Source organism: Papio anubis, chromosome 12, assembly GCF_008728515.1.
Source record: "Papio anubis isolate 15944 chromosome 12, Panubis1.0, whole genome shotgun sequence".
In the NCBI taxonomy this organism is placed as follows: Eukaryota; Metazoa; Chordata; class Mammalia; order Primates; family Cercopithecidae; genus Papio; species Papio anubis.
Genome location: NC_044987.1, coordinates 72,675,416 through 72,689,367, shown reverse-complemented (window position 1 = coordinate 72,689,367; position 13,952 = coordinate 72,675,416). Strand labels below are relative to the sequence as shown.

Here is a 13,952-nt window from a genome sequence, read left to right as displayed (position 1 = left end):
CCATCTCTAATAAAAATACAAAAATTAGCCAGGTGTGGTGGCATGCACCTGTTGTCTCAGCTACTCTGGAGGCTGGGACAGGAGGATCACCTGAGACTTGGGAGGCTGTAGTGAGCCATGGCAGGGCAAGAGTGAGACCCTTTAAAAAAAAATACTGCAAAGGGGCCAAGAACAACCACTCAGGAATAAGGATGGGCAGATGGGCCCCAGGAACTCAAGACAAAGTTTTGGAGAAAACTTTGAGAAGAAATATAAAGAAAGGTGGTAGAGAGAGAAGCCAGAGGGCAGGTACTAAGAATGGAGCAGGAGATGGGAGAGTGGGGGAGGCTGGCAGGAGGGAGGAAAGAGAGAGGCATACGAACCCGGGGTACCAAGTAAAGACACATGTAAATTGCCTGGCACACAGCAGGCTCGCCACAAGTGTGTTTCTGCCTCTTCCATCCTTCCTCTCCTAAATCAAGCCTAAGGTTTTCAGGATGGGGAGGGGGAGACTAAGGACAAACAGCACAAATAATATTCTAGTGACAGGACCCGGGCAGAGGTGAGAAGGAATGGCAGCTGGCACAAAGGAAAGGCTTCCTGTGTGCCAGGCATTTTACATGCACCATCTCCCTTAATCCTCACACAGACTCCATGAGGCAGGCACTGCCATTACACCAAGAGGAGAAGCCTGAGGTCAAAGGAGTCAAGCACACATCCAAGGCCACACAGCCCAAACCTGAGTCATAGATTCTTCTGCCACCTAAGCCCAGGCACTTGCCCATGGTGAGAGGCCAAGAAAAGGAACAGAGGAGGGGTCCACTTGCTTTCTCTGAACTGGGAGGAGAGGAGGGGATGATGGGGATAGAGACAGGACATTTTGGGCAGGAAGCAAGAGATGCTGAGGGGGGTTGGGTCAGAGCAGGTTTTATTTCATGAAGGAGAAGAAAACACAGGGTGGGTATTTGGGATAAATCTGAGTCTTGTGATAAGGTGACAATGAAAAAAGACTGTGGAGAAGGATAACATGCCTGTGTCCCTAGTTCCCAACTAAACCTCAAGGTCTAGAAAGAATATTTTACTTCCCTGCAAGTAACTACTTTAGTTATCATGATGCTTCCTAAAATCACTGCATGTAATCAGGGGGCTGAAGCTGTTTATTCAATATTGACTTTCTCCTACCACAGTGAGAGTTGATGATGAAATCACAAAGAAAGCTCAGATATATTATAACCCTAACACCAAAGAGAGATATTAACTATCTAGTTTTTACCTTTTCATATGCAATTTTGTTAATACAGCCAAATCTTTCTATGGTGCTTGTCCATCTTTTAGCATATAAATTCCACAGAGATTGTTGTGTGAAGGGATAAATCTGAAAACACGGCCACTTCCTTTTCCTGCCCTGTGGCATGCAAACCTCTTCTGCAAATAGCAGACAAACTCGTGAGTAGTCATCATTTTATAAATCATTTGAAATGGATCCTTTAAAACACCATCTATTTATCTGCTTAACCTTCTTATGAAAATAGGGCTTCAGCTCAGATATTCTGGAGGTGCCAGGAGGTAAATACCAACCTGAATTCAGATGTATTGAATATTTAGAGACTTACAGAACTTTACAGCAGAGGAACCTTTGAGATCACCTAATTCAACTGTCTTACTTTCCATCAGAGGCAAACACAACCCAGAAAAATTTAATAACTTTTAATAAATTTAATAACTGGAAAGGCCATGAGAGCCCAAGCCTAAACTAGAACCAGGATGTCCAGCTTCTAACTCCCTTAGTGCTTTTGTACCAGACCTGTTTTTTCTTCAGAGGGTAGAATAAAGAACAAATTTAACTACAGTTTTAACTTATTGCTATCATTCACTGGCTACGCCTACAATCAAAACCAAAACGCTTCTACAGACCCAGCTTCAGATGATACAGGCAATTTCAAATCCTGTCCAGGAAATTTCCAAACGTTCTAAATATGTTCTATAAGCTGTTTTAAAGACTTATCAATAAAGTGATCTGAGTAACAAAACATGGACTGAAAGATCGAATTTTGTATTTTCTAAAATATTTTGGAATTCCTTTGATATGGAAATCAAATATAACAGCGGCGATTTTTTTTTTAAGTCTTGCAAGCACAGAGAGCATGATATTATTCAAAACTGCTCAACAGCAGCAATGATTATTTTAAGCTTATGATTCAACGGGTACATTAATTAAAGACACCACCAATCCAAATTGACAGATCTTGATATCAATGAGTCCAGAAGAATTAAAATAATAGTCATATAAAAATAGATTAAAGAGGTGAACAACAGCATATGTCAGAAGGACAAATGACAAGCAAGCAGGTGTCGTGGGAAAGGAATGCATCTAAGGAGCAGCTTTTGTGGATTTTTAATAAAACGACGATGCTGGAAATACGGGTATACGGGTAGTGTCAAGAAAAGCTTGTTCACAAATATGGAATCTGATTTTTGGAAGCTGGGTGAGAAAACTTGGCTAATAATTCCTTACTGAAGAGTAGCGGTGGAAGAAGGGAGAAGAGACCGCAAGCGCCAAAGCGCCAAAACAACGCTAGGTGACCGGGAAGGGGCCGAGGCGGAGAGGGGAGAGGGGTCAGGAGGTGCGGGGTGCGCGGCGGCAGCGGGTCTCTCACCGGCCGGCGAGAACTTGACAGCAGGCGCCGGTGTCCAGCACACCCCTTCCCTCCCCAGCTCCTGCCGGGCGGCACCTGCGCTCACCCCGCGGCCGGCTGTCGCGACCCCTCGGGGTGGCTGACATACACCCCACAAGGTCGACGTTCACCTCTACCTTCCTCGTCTTCTTCCAAGCAAACGGGGAGCTCTCCGGGACGTCAACGCCCGGCAATAGCCAAGCGGGAACCTTTTCTTCCCTGACATCTGTCAAACTCGGAGCTGGAGCCAGGCTCGTTGCGCCCTCCACGGAGCTCTGGGGCTCCAAGGCCGGCCCGCACCCGGGCTCCGGGCGACATCCCCACGCCGAAGCGCACCTGCCAGCAGACCCACGGGGCATCCTTGCGGGCCGCCCAGGACCTGGACGGCACAGGCCCCACGAAAGTTCGCAGGCTGGGGTCGGCCCCGTGCCGGCCGGGGATTCCCGGGTGCAGCGCCAGCCCTGGCTACAGGGCCGAAGGGGCGGGCGGACTTGGACTCCCCAAGCCCGACGGAGACGCCCTCCCCGCCCCCACCCAGCCTCGCGGGCTCCCGAAAGGGAAGTGAAGCGGAGAGGAAGGGCAGACCCGGCACCGTTCGCCCAGCGCCCTTGGGGGGCAGCCGCCAGGGATGGTCCCCTCGGGGATCCCCGAAGCTCCCGGGGATACATCTACGAGTCCTCCTCAGCCGATTCACTGCCCCCAAGTGCAGAGCTGTCCCTTTAAGAGGCAGCTAGCTGCCCCCTCCCCCCGCCAGGTAGCGATGCCCGCGGAAGGGCGGTGGGTACTCCAGCGGACACTTTCTCGGCCCCTTCAAGGGCTCCTGCGGCACCTCTGCCTGCCCTAGCCCGCAACGGCAGCCCAGGCGAGGAGGATGGGGGCGGACGGGCGCGGCGCCTTTAAGGGGCGCAGCCTCCCCGCGGCCCGGGTGGGGGCAGGGAGCGGTCACGGGCCCTTTAAGGCCGGCAGCGGGCACGTCGGGCAGGGTTCTTCGGCGGCCGGGTTGCCCCCGGGGCGGCAGCAGGGGCGCAGCGCCCGCGAGGGTTCTAACGGCCCCCGACGGGATGCGCGGGATCGCGCCGCTGGCCGCCGCCGGCCTGACACTCACCGTGGCTCGCCGGGAGCGCCCGCGCCCGCGCCCGCACTCGGATCCCGCGGCGGCGGCGGCGGTGAGTCCGGCGCGGGTAAACAGGCACCTCCGTCCCTGACCTACTTTCTGCCTTCCCTAAATGTCGCACCACTAACCTACTTTCCGACCAATCCGCTCCCCGCCGGCCCAGGCCCGGCCCCCCGCCCACCAATCGCTGTGCCCAACCCCCCTTCCCCGCCCACCAATGGAGGAGCCGCGGAGCCCGGATACCTGCCTCTTCCCGCCAGCCAATCCGAGCGCCCGAAGGGAGCCGGTCCCGGCGGCCGCCACCAGCCAATCCGCGCGCGGCTCGGCAGCCCGCTGGCCAGTTGTGTGGCGGCTAGAGAGGCCGCGGACCAATGGCGAGGCGGCGGGGGCCGGTTTACCTGCTACTTTCCTGCCACCAATCATTTGGCGCACAGGAGCGCACGCCCCGAGGAGAGGACCAATCTGCGCGCGCTCCCTGGGTTTCCTCGCCCCTGCCCTCTCCCTTTCCCCTCAGGTCTCCCACTAACCGCGGCCACTGCGGTGCCCACGCCGCGCTCCTCGGGGTCGCCGGGGATGTCCCTCTTCTCTGGGTCCCCTGCCGGCTGGCGTCTGGCCGTCTGCCCTCACCCCTCCTCCTTCTCCTCCACTCGGGGCATTGCGACGAAAAGCAGCAGTTCCTGACTCCCCTCCCTCCAGCTCCATCTAGGAAACCAATTTTAGGAACATTGAGTGCCAGACCCTTCCTAAAACCCCTGGTGTGCCCAAGTCTAAACTAGAGAACGAATACTTAGTATTTCTAGAAGGTATTTCCACCCCGAGGACTGCAAATGTTCTCACGTTCTTTGCGTTCGTCATGACCTCCAAGTGTCCCACTGGAGCTGTCATTCCCGTAGTTCCAAAGAGAATACTCGAGCGCGGAGCGATTCCATTGCCGTTTCCTTCCAGTAGCCAGGTTTTGACCACTTGCTGAGGGGTAGACACCAGCCCCGCGGCAGTGCTGTCTGCTGCGAAAAGCTGTCTACGGAGCGAGACAGAAGGAAACAGAGAAAATAAAAATTTGACAACGACATGCAACTCGGTTCCTGAGAGGACAGAGACACTGACTTATTTTTGCATCCCAGGCACTTTGTAGAGGGCCTTTAGCACAAAGAAATCCCGGCTCTTCCAGATGTTAAACTCCCTGAATAGAAGGACAGCGTCTTCTTTTTCGTTATCCATCGTGCCAGCTCTCCTTTAGCGCCTGCTGGGGTAGGGTGGAGTGATGGGGGCGGGACCGGCACCCAGCAAGTGCACCATAAATATCTGTTGGCTGGATATATGAACAAATGGAATTAAATCAATTGGCCTAATTCTGTTACCCAGACTGGCCCCCCGTGACTCTAGACTTCTAGGCTGATAAGTTCTTTGAATACAGACACTGCGTTTTTTAATCTTTGTAACAGCATTGCCCATCCCCAGCTCATCGACAGGCACGGAGTGCCCAATATGTGCTTGTGGGCTGAATGCTGACTGTTTTCTAGGTCAACCACCTCGGTCGGTAGCTTGCTATTTTTCCTAAGTTTACACGCTGATGGAATCTTATTGCTACTTTGTCTCTGCCCCCATTTCATGAGGAGATCACTCTAGGTAAGTGGGACTTAAGGGAAGCACTTGACAAGATAATCGTGGACAAGATGAAGAAATATGGGATGGATGCTAGTATCATTAATTGGGCTAATAACTGGTTAAGTAACCATAACCTAAAGATGCTGATTAATGAGTCGACGTTGACTGAAAGGAAGATTGCAGGGAGTCAGTCAACATTCCAGCAGCACCTACTATGTAACAGACACTGTGCTAAGTACTTTCCCTGCATTTTCTCCCTTAATCTTTATAACTACACTGTGAGGAAGCTTTTATTGCCCCATTTTACAGATGAGAAAACTGAAAGTCAGAATTTAGCTAGCTGGCCAAAGGTTACACAGTAGGTGGCAGAACCATGATTCAAACCAGACTTTTTTTTATTTCAAAGCCTCTATACCACACCAGTTGCCCTCAGAATGACAGAAACCTCTCTCCCAGGTCCAGATATCAGAACTTTTATCAGTGGCCTGAAGGAAAATCCAGAAGATTCGCATCACATGTCCAGATGACACAAAGCCAGGAGGGGAAGAGACGCTATTATATAGCACAAACCACATACAATATTGGAGCAGTGGGCTGACTCTAACAAGGGTAAATGTGGAGTCCCACCCTGTGTGAAGCCAGCCGGAGGCAGAGGTGTCTTAGATGCTTATAGGAGCAAGATAAAGGGTCTTAGGTGACAAAAAATCTGAGTCCACAGTGAATTGTGGCTGCCAAAATAAATAAATGCTCTTAGGCTGCATCAATGAAAGTCTGACATGTAAAGCAAGATAGGTCTCATTGTGCTACCTAGTGTTGGTGAGTACCCACACGAAGTATTGTCTGCAATTAAGACTTGGCAGAAAGAAATTATCTACCTGCACAAGTAGAGGGACCAGGATGTAAAGAGGCTAGAACCTATGTCGTATGAGGAAATATTAAAGGAAGCAGAAGGTTTTGCCCCAGGGGTACAAGGTAACTGTCTTGATATATGTGAAGAACCGTCAAATAGAAGAGAAATTAAACTTATTCTTCAGGACCTTAAGGGGTTGAAGGAGAACCTGTGGGTAGAAACTCTAGAATGAATCAATATGAACAATTTTCTAACAGCTAAAGCATCCTCTGCCTTGACAAATTGAGTTTCTTGTCACAGAAAATCTCCAAGTGAGAACTGAATTACCATGCAGTGGGAGGGGGGCTGAAATAGGTGTCTTTTTGGACTCCATTCCTCTGAGATTCTCATCTTGTACCCTGGCTTTCCTTTTAATGGTTATCACCCTGCCTTATCCTACCCTCAGTGGCCAAGCAACTGTCTCCCCTCATGTGCACCTGTTTTTCCCTATGTAATTACACCTTTCTTTGTGTTTCTCTCTGTTGGAGATCCCAAACACCTCCTTCCACTACTACTTAACTTCCCTTTTCTTTTCTACTTTCCAGGATACTAAACTTTCAATTCTTAGGGCACTGCTAAGGTCAAAGTATTGTCCTGGGCATGAGTAGAATGATGTGGATAAAAGGAAGATAAGAGAGAGCATTTATTTGCACCTACTGTGTACCAGAGGCTTTAAATACATTATTTAATACAATCCTCACATTAACCCTAGCAGTTGATATGCTTGCCCTCCACACTTGCTAGCTGGATGACTTTTATCAAATTGCTTAACCTCTGTGTACCTCAATTTCCTCATCTGTAAAAGGGGGATAATCTAGTATCTACTTTATAGGGCTGTTACACCTGGCATACAGTCAAGATTTAGTACATATTAGGTATCACTCTTAGCAATTCTATGAAATTGATATTTCTTGCTCCCGTTTTACAAATGAAGTTAGTGAGGATAAAGTAGTATAATCTACAGTAGTTTCCCTGACTCTGATCCAATGATTGGATCCATCAGAATTACTTGGAGAGTTTTAAAAATACAGACTTCTGAGTCCCATTCTAGAAGATTCTGATTGCGTTTCATTGGGATTTGACATTTGTGAATGGTTTGATCTGTTAACCAAGGTTGACATCTGGGTGTACAAAAAATGGGAATTAAAAAAATCAGGCATTAATGAGTTAATCAGTGTTTATAGCTTTTTCAGCTGCTTTTGAAAAGACTTTCTTTGGCTCTTTTTTGAATGAGATGGCCATAGCAGTTCAGAATGGGAGAGCAGTAATACCTTATTTGGAATGTGTCCTAGACCGTGTAATTAGGCTTTAGACTAGATCTTGCTTACAGACATGGCGAAGATTCCAAAGATCTTGGTGCTCAGATGTGAAAGGGGCTTTTCCATTTGGCTAGAGGGAGCTAAAGGACCAGTGGCCACATGGCTTCTCAACAGAAGCTCTGAAGAACAGATAGACACTGTCTTCAAAAAACTGGCATCGATTTTGCCCTGCTTCACTGGGATGAGCAGACTAGAATTCACTTTCTGGAGATATAAAAGAAAGGAAGAATCTCTTCAAGTTAGTATAGCAAAGTGAAGTGTTCAAGCAAGCCATTTCAGAAATTCATTAGCTCAAAAAAATTTACAATATGCTTTTGAAAAAGAAAAGAAGGGATAGATTGGGGGAATTAGATCTCATACATTATCAAAGTGTACTATTAAACTGTGGTAATAAAATAGTCTAGTATTGGTATAGAAACAGACCAATAGACGAATTAAAAGGCATAGCTTTCAGAAACAGACCCAAAGTATAGGAAAGTTGAATTATAACGTGAATTTTAAAGGATTGGGGAAAAGATGGATTTTTCGATAAATGCTATTGAAACAACTAGCTCGCTGTATGGAAACACATAAAATTTGCCCCCTACCCTGTACTTACATTAAAACATAAACCATAGGAATAGAGAATTTAAGTGCATATAATCGAACCTATAAAAACACTAGAAAAAAATATGAGTAGAACTTCTATAATCTTGAAAGGCACATCTAAGTACAACACAAAATCCAGAGGCTATGAAAATAAAGGTGGATTTCATACACCTTTGTGTACGAAACCTTTGCGCACACACACACTCTCCATATAAACGAAATAAAGGAAAAACTAGCATGCAGGCCCCACAACACATAATTAATGCGCGATATACACATTCCAGTTAATAAGTCAGCAGCTGGCATGGTGAGATGTAAGCAGTGATGTCATTTAACCTGTCATTGATAGAAGAATTACTCCTTATAAAGAATTACTCCTTGTAACATTGCCTTACTTCATTGGCCCTCTCCTTCTCGTTTGGTGTTTTACAAACAAAAGTTTATAATCACCAAGCACAATCGCCAGCATCAAAGGTTGTTCAGATCCTCTGCAGTGAACTCTGGGTCCTTTGCTCCACTCACATAAAAGCTACAGACTCAGAATTTACCTAAGGAAAACTCTCATCTTGTACACAGATGTGTGTGCATTGTAAGAACAACTGCTACTCAAATCTCTCCTTTCTCTTTGGAAGAACAAGAACATCTATTGCTTTTTTTTTTTAGATTATGAAACCAATTTACATTTGTGATCAAAAATTTGGAAAGCACACACATAAAGAAGAAAATAAAAATAATCTATAATTCCATTAAGAAGATATAACCCCCATTAAAATATCAATGTATTTTCTCTGTAACTATATCATATTTTGACCTAATTTTTTTCTTTTTCAGAGACAGAATCTTGCTATGCTGCCCAGGCTGGACTTGAACTTCTAGACTCAAGCAATCCTCAAGCCTCAGCCTCCCAAGTGGCTGAGACTGTAGGCATGCTACCACACCCAGCTCTTTTGATCTAATTTTTATCATGTCAAAGTTTTGTCATCTTGCTTTAAAAAATTATCACAAGCATTCTCTCTTGTTACTGAGCCTCCTTCTACAACACGCTGTCTAATGGCTGCAGCATTTTTATTGTATGGAGAAACTATACCTCATTATGCAAAACTCTCTCATTGAAAATATTCACATAGTTTCTAATGTTTCTTTATCATACGGATGGCCCTGGACTCACAATGGTTTGACTTAAATTTTTCTAGTTTATGATTGGTGTATTGGGATATTGAATGTATTTTCAACTTTCAATATTTTTGACTTTCCATGGGTCTATTGGGACATAACCCCATCGTAAGTTGAGGTTCATCTGTAAACAGTTTTGAAAAGAACATTCTTTGGGATTTTTAAACCTCAGGGCCCTCTGGAAGCTATAAGCTTATGGGACCGGCCCATAGCTTTCCTACTCTACTTCATTACCACACTGGGTTTCAAAGAATCAGCTGGTATAGACAGGAAATACAACTTACATATTTTTTTCTTATAAGGTTTCAATGCTATCTTCTCCTGCTGCTGCTTCTCTCTCTGCCATAAAACTTATTTTAAAGACGTGGAAAATTATATGCACTTGAGTTAAATACAAAACCACAAGTGAGTATAACTTGATAAGTGGTCTTTGAGAAATTTATGAGCCAAAATCTGTGTCATAAATTGATAGCAATCTAGCTAACAAAATATGGACAATAAAACTTACTGTAAATAAAGCTATCCAAATCTTGAGTATGAATAAAGTCCATTTAGTTTGGGTTGTATTATTATTGTTGTTGTTTTTGACTCCTGTGCTGCGTGTACATTTTCTTTTATTCATCTACTGCTAAATCATACATTTGCACATTTACCAGAGAAAGACAAGAAAATATAATCAAGTGATATTACTTCTTAGCCCTTGGAAGATTTGGATAGGTGAGAAAGGTGAAAGTCAACAGCCAAAAAGAGAAGAAAAGAAGAAAAAGAAAGAAAGAAGAGAGAGAGAAAGAAAGAAGGAAAGAAAGAAAAGAAAGAAGGAAGGAAGGAAGGAGAAAGAAAGAGAGAGAGAGAAAGAAAGAAAAGAGAGAGAGATGGAGGGAGGGAGGGAGGAAGGAAAGAAAGGTCAGAAAGGAAAGCAAGCTTGCACACTGATCTCTCTGCCTGTAAATTTCCCTTACTTCCATTGCCTTTGACCCGTGAATCTGGCTCACACTTGCTTCACTGCTTAAAGGTCACTTCCTCAGGGAAACCTTCCCTGACCTCCCAGCTATAAAAATCTACCACAACAGCACCTGGTACTTCCTCTTTCAAAGCACTGTCACACTTGTAATTTCTCGTCTTCTCATAAACTCTGTGAGGCAGGTGCCACACCTGCATGGTTCACTTCTGTATCTCCCATAGCTATCAAAGCAGTGGCACATTCATGAGAACAAATATTGTCTGAACAAATTAATAAAAAATGATAAAGAGATGCGAAAGTGAGCTGTACCTATTGCATGGACACACGCAAGACATCACCTTCCAGAGATACTCATAGGATTTAAGCAATGGCTTCAATTACCCCTTCATCAGAGAAAACCTCCCATCCCTTCTGAAATATTACAGCAGCCTCTGCATTTCATCTTTTTACCCTTCTTGAATTTTCTTTTCAACACATATCACTATCTGACATTTTGTTGTGTATTCATTTATTTATTGTATGCTTCACACAGTAAGGTCTGTGAGGGGAGGGTTATTTTTACTGCCATATCTCTCACATCTAGAATAGTCTCCAGCAGGTGGTAGGTGTGCAATAAATATTAGTTAATGAATGAATGAATCAATGAGATTCCCAAGTGCAGCACATTGAGCCATTTTGGCTTTCTAAATAGTCATATCAACTTCCAGCAAAAAGCACCATATTCCGTAATATAGGGAAATAAAAGAATAAATAATTTTTAAAATATTTTCCTTTAGTTGAGTTGTTTCTATCATTTGTTAGTCAATTTTTAAAGTTGCAGCTATCAAAATTTTTTATGTTTTTCTGCCTCACAGTGGGTTGACAATATGTTCAAATAAAGTATCTCACTGGGTATAAAAATAAACTTTTTCATAAGCTACAGTGTGAATGTTGATTTTGTTGTTGTTGCTGTCGTTGTTCAGAAGTCCAATAATAAGGACTAGAAAGTTGATTCACTTTTGAGAAAATAAGTAGTTATATCAGCTGGATAAAATACAATGTCATCCTTTAAAATGTTAAACATGACATTAAACCATAAATATATAGAAAAAAGTCAAATAATGTAATATGAAAAGTGAGACTCCCATCGTATACAGAGTGACTGAAATTTTGTAAATAAGATGTGTATACATGGACAAAGTGATAAGTATTCTAGCGGTATCTCACTGATTACATTTTATTGAAGAGGTTAGGGGATAAACTTTCTGCAAAGTTGTTTATAATAATAAAAATAATTTTAAAAGGAAACCAGGAGAGCCAAGTATCCCAGAACACTTCATGTGTTTTCTGGCACCACTTCATGTTATTCTGGTTTTTTCTTCTTAGTTAGTCACCAGTTGTCCACCTTCAAATTGAACAGCCTTTGAGATGACTTGCCCTGGTTGGGCTGGGATCCCTGGAAAATTCCAGGGTGATCTGCTTTTATGCCTTGGAGCTCTTTTTAATCTCAATACACTGATAGAGAAATACCAAGAGTTGTATTGTGAATTTCTGGTTCCAAGATGAAATTCAACATGACTTACAGTTTTAGTGGTGCTTGGCATTATTTTTATTTTTTGGACATTCTCCAGCTTGAAGCTCTGCTTCTGGGGAAGACACTCTGCTGCCCAGGAACATTCATAGCTAAAGGACCTCTGCACTGTAACACCACAACCCCACACAGTACGCCAGGTCAATGCCTTAGTCGGGAGCCCCGGTCTGGGCCCAAAGTGGGAAAACATAATTTTTTTCCTGAGGCTATGGTCTTCGTGATTTCATGCTTCCCAGGGACAGCAGGCTTTGGAAATTAGAGTGAACCAGCTCTTCTCACATAATCCCCACCTTGTCTACTCCTCCACTCTCTTCCCCTAATGCAGAGTGCAATATTGGCACCTTGGAAGGTTGGCCATGATTCGTGGTCCATTATAAGGTTTAGGAGTTAACCTTTCCAAGTAGATGAAACTAAAATAGTTGGTAACCTCCCTATTAAAATAAAACCTTTTCCCTCACTCCTTCCTAATCTTAGGACTGGAGAATATGAAAGACAAACAGCAATTTCACTGTACCAGGGGAAAATAATACAGTAAGACTCTCTATTTAATTCTTCAGACAGAGTTTTAAGCATCCAGCTGTCTTCATTTGTAAGGCATTAAATATTTTCATATTCCACAAATGGGGCTATTGAACAATGATAAATGAAGTCTAATGCAACTATTTTTAGTATGGCAATTGCAATTAAAATGCAGTGGAATAATAATCTTGCCCAAGCATGTCTGAGATCTACTTCCCAGTTTTTTCAAAACAGTGCTTTCTATGTCTGGCTGCAGAGACTTGTTGCTTGTTTTCCTTCTGCTGAAGAATTGGTAACACTTGACATTCTTTCTAAACCAAGTGAATGTGCAGCTGAAATTGTGGTTTTGGCTAGACATAATCCTTCCTTCTTTCTCCATGTTTTCATTTACACATTCTAGGGGATGAAATTTGTTTCCTATACATAGAGGTAAATTACCATGAACCAAATCAGTTTCCTAGGTAACTATTATCAATCTATTTATTTATCTTTCCATTGATCTATCTATTTTTAAACTTAGGAGAGTTCATTATTGTTGTTTGAGAGAGAAAACATACCTAATAAAATAATAATAATAAAAACAAACACTTTTATGGTGCTTACCACATGCCAAGTATTATTTGAAACACTTTATACATAGTGACTCAACCCATCACAATTGACAACTCCAGAGGTAAGTTTCTATGTTGTCATTATTTTATAAATGAAGAAACTGATGCATGGAGAAGTTAAATAACTTGCCTATGGCTCCCAGCAAGTAAATGGTAGAGCTAGAATCCAAACCCAGACATCTGACTCCAGAGGCAGCTCTCGGCCCATGTGCTGGTCTCATAGCAGCAATTTTGGGATATAGGCATTACCCCCATTTTATGGATGAAGCCACTGAGGTTCAGCAAGATAAAGCTATTCACTCAACATCACAAATCTGGTAAGCAGCTGATCTAGGATTCAACTCAGGTTTCAGGTGGCTTTCACTCTAATATTTGTGTTTTCTCCAACCTGAAATAGTGCTACTTATTTAATACAATATCTTTTATAAGTAGGAATAAAAAGTTCTATTTTTCATTCCTACTAATAAAAGGTAGGATAGTCCTACTTATAAAAGGTATTATATGTCCTGCACCAGGCACAGTAGCTCACTCCTGTAATGCCAGCACTTTGGGAGGCCGAGGCCAGCGGATCACCTGAGGTCAGAAGTTCAAGACCAGTCTGGCCAACAAGGTAAAACTCCGTCGCTACTAAAAATAAATTTAAAAACAGCCAGGTGTGGTGGCACATGTCTGTAATCCCAGCTGGTCAGAGGCTGAAGCAGGAGAATCGCTTGACCTCAGGAGGCAGAGTTTCCAATGAGCTGAGATCGTGCCATTGCACTCCAGCCTGGGTGACAAGAGTGGAACTCCATCTCAAAGGAAAAAAAAGGGGGGTATTATATGTCCTTTTAAATACATCATGGGTTAACGAGACTTGTGTTAGTATGAAAACACAATGAAAAGAACACTTTTTCCCCCTTAGAAAGTATTTTCAAACTTCCAAGGGATCACCTTATAAATGATGGTCTGT

The 13,952-nt window shown here is 43.8% G+C and overlaps 2 protein-coding genes across 47 annotated transcripts in view; one reads left to right on the top strand and one right to left on the bottom strand.

The window, feature by feature from the left end:
* ARNTL (aryl hydrocarbon receptor nuclear translocator like) overlaps positions 1-5,122 on the bottom strand; it is a 109,489-nt gene extending 104,367 nt beyond the window's left edge. For 21 of the 45 annotated variants that reach the window (XM_021926037.2, XM_021926040.2, XM_021926044.2 and 18 more), the window contains exon 1: positions 3,760-3,956. Coding sequence is in view for 4 of the 45 variants with exons in the window: in XM_021926012.2 (XP_021781704.1) it covers positions 4,606-4,653 (48 nt within the window). In the remaining 41 variants the exon portion in view is untranslated. Of the gene's footprint in view, positions 1-3,759; positions 3,957-4,605 lie in introns of those variants that run through there. The other 24 variants (XM_031653339.1, XM_021926033.2, XM_021926017.2 and 21 more) reach the window with 6 other exon arrangements.
* LOC103877652 (translation initiation factor IF-2-like) lies at positions 3,526-9,908 on the top strand. Of its 2 annotated transcripts, none has more exons than XM_021926052.2 (3): positions 3,526-3,820; positions 5,289-5,394; positions 9,001-9,908. In XM_021926052.2, the coding sequence occupies exons 1-2, from the start codon at positions 3,526-3,528 to the stop codon at positions 5,324-5,326; spliced, it is 333 nt and encodes a 110-aa protein (XP_021781744.1). In that variant the 3' UTR covers positions 5,327-5,394; positions 9,001-9,908. The 2 variants fall into 2 exon arrangements, 1 of the variants encoding a protein (XP_021781744.1); XR_002517064.1 differs by lacking the exon at positions 3,526-3,820 and adding an exon at positions 4,925-5,016.
* Positions 9,909-13,952: the final 4,044 nt, after the last annotated feature.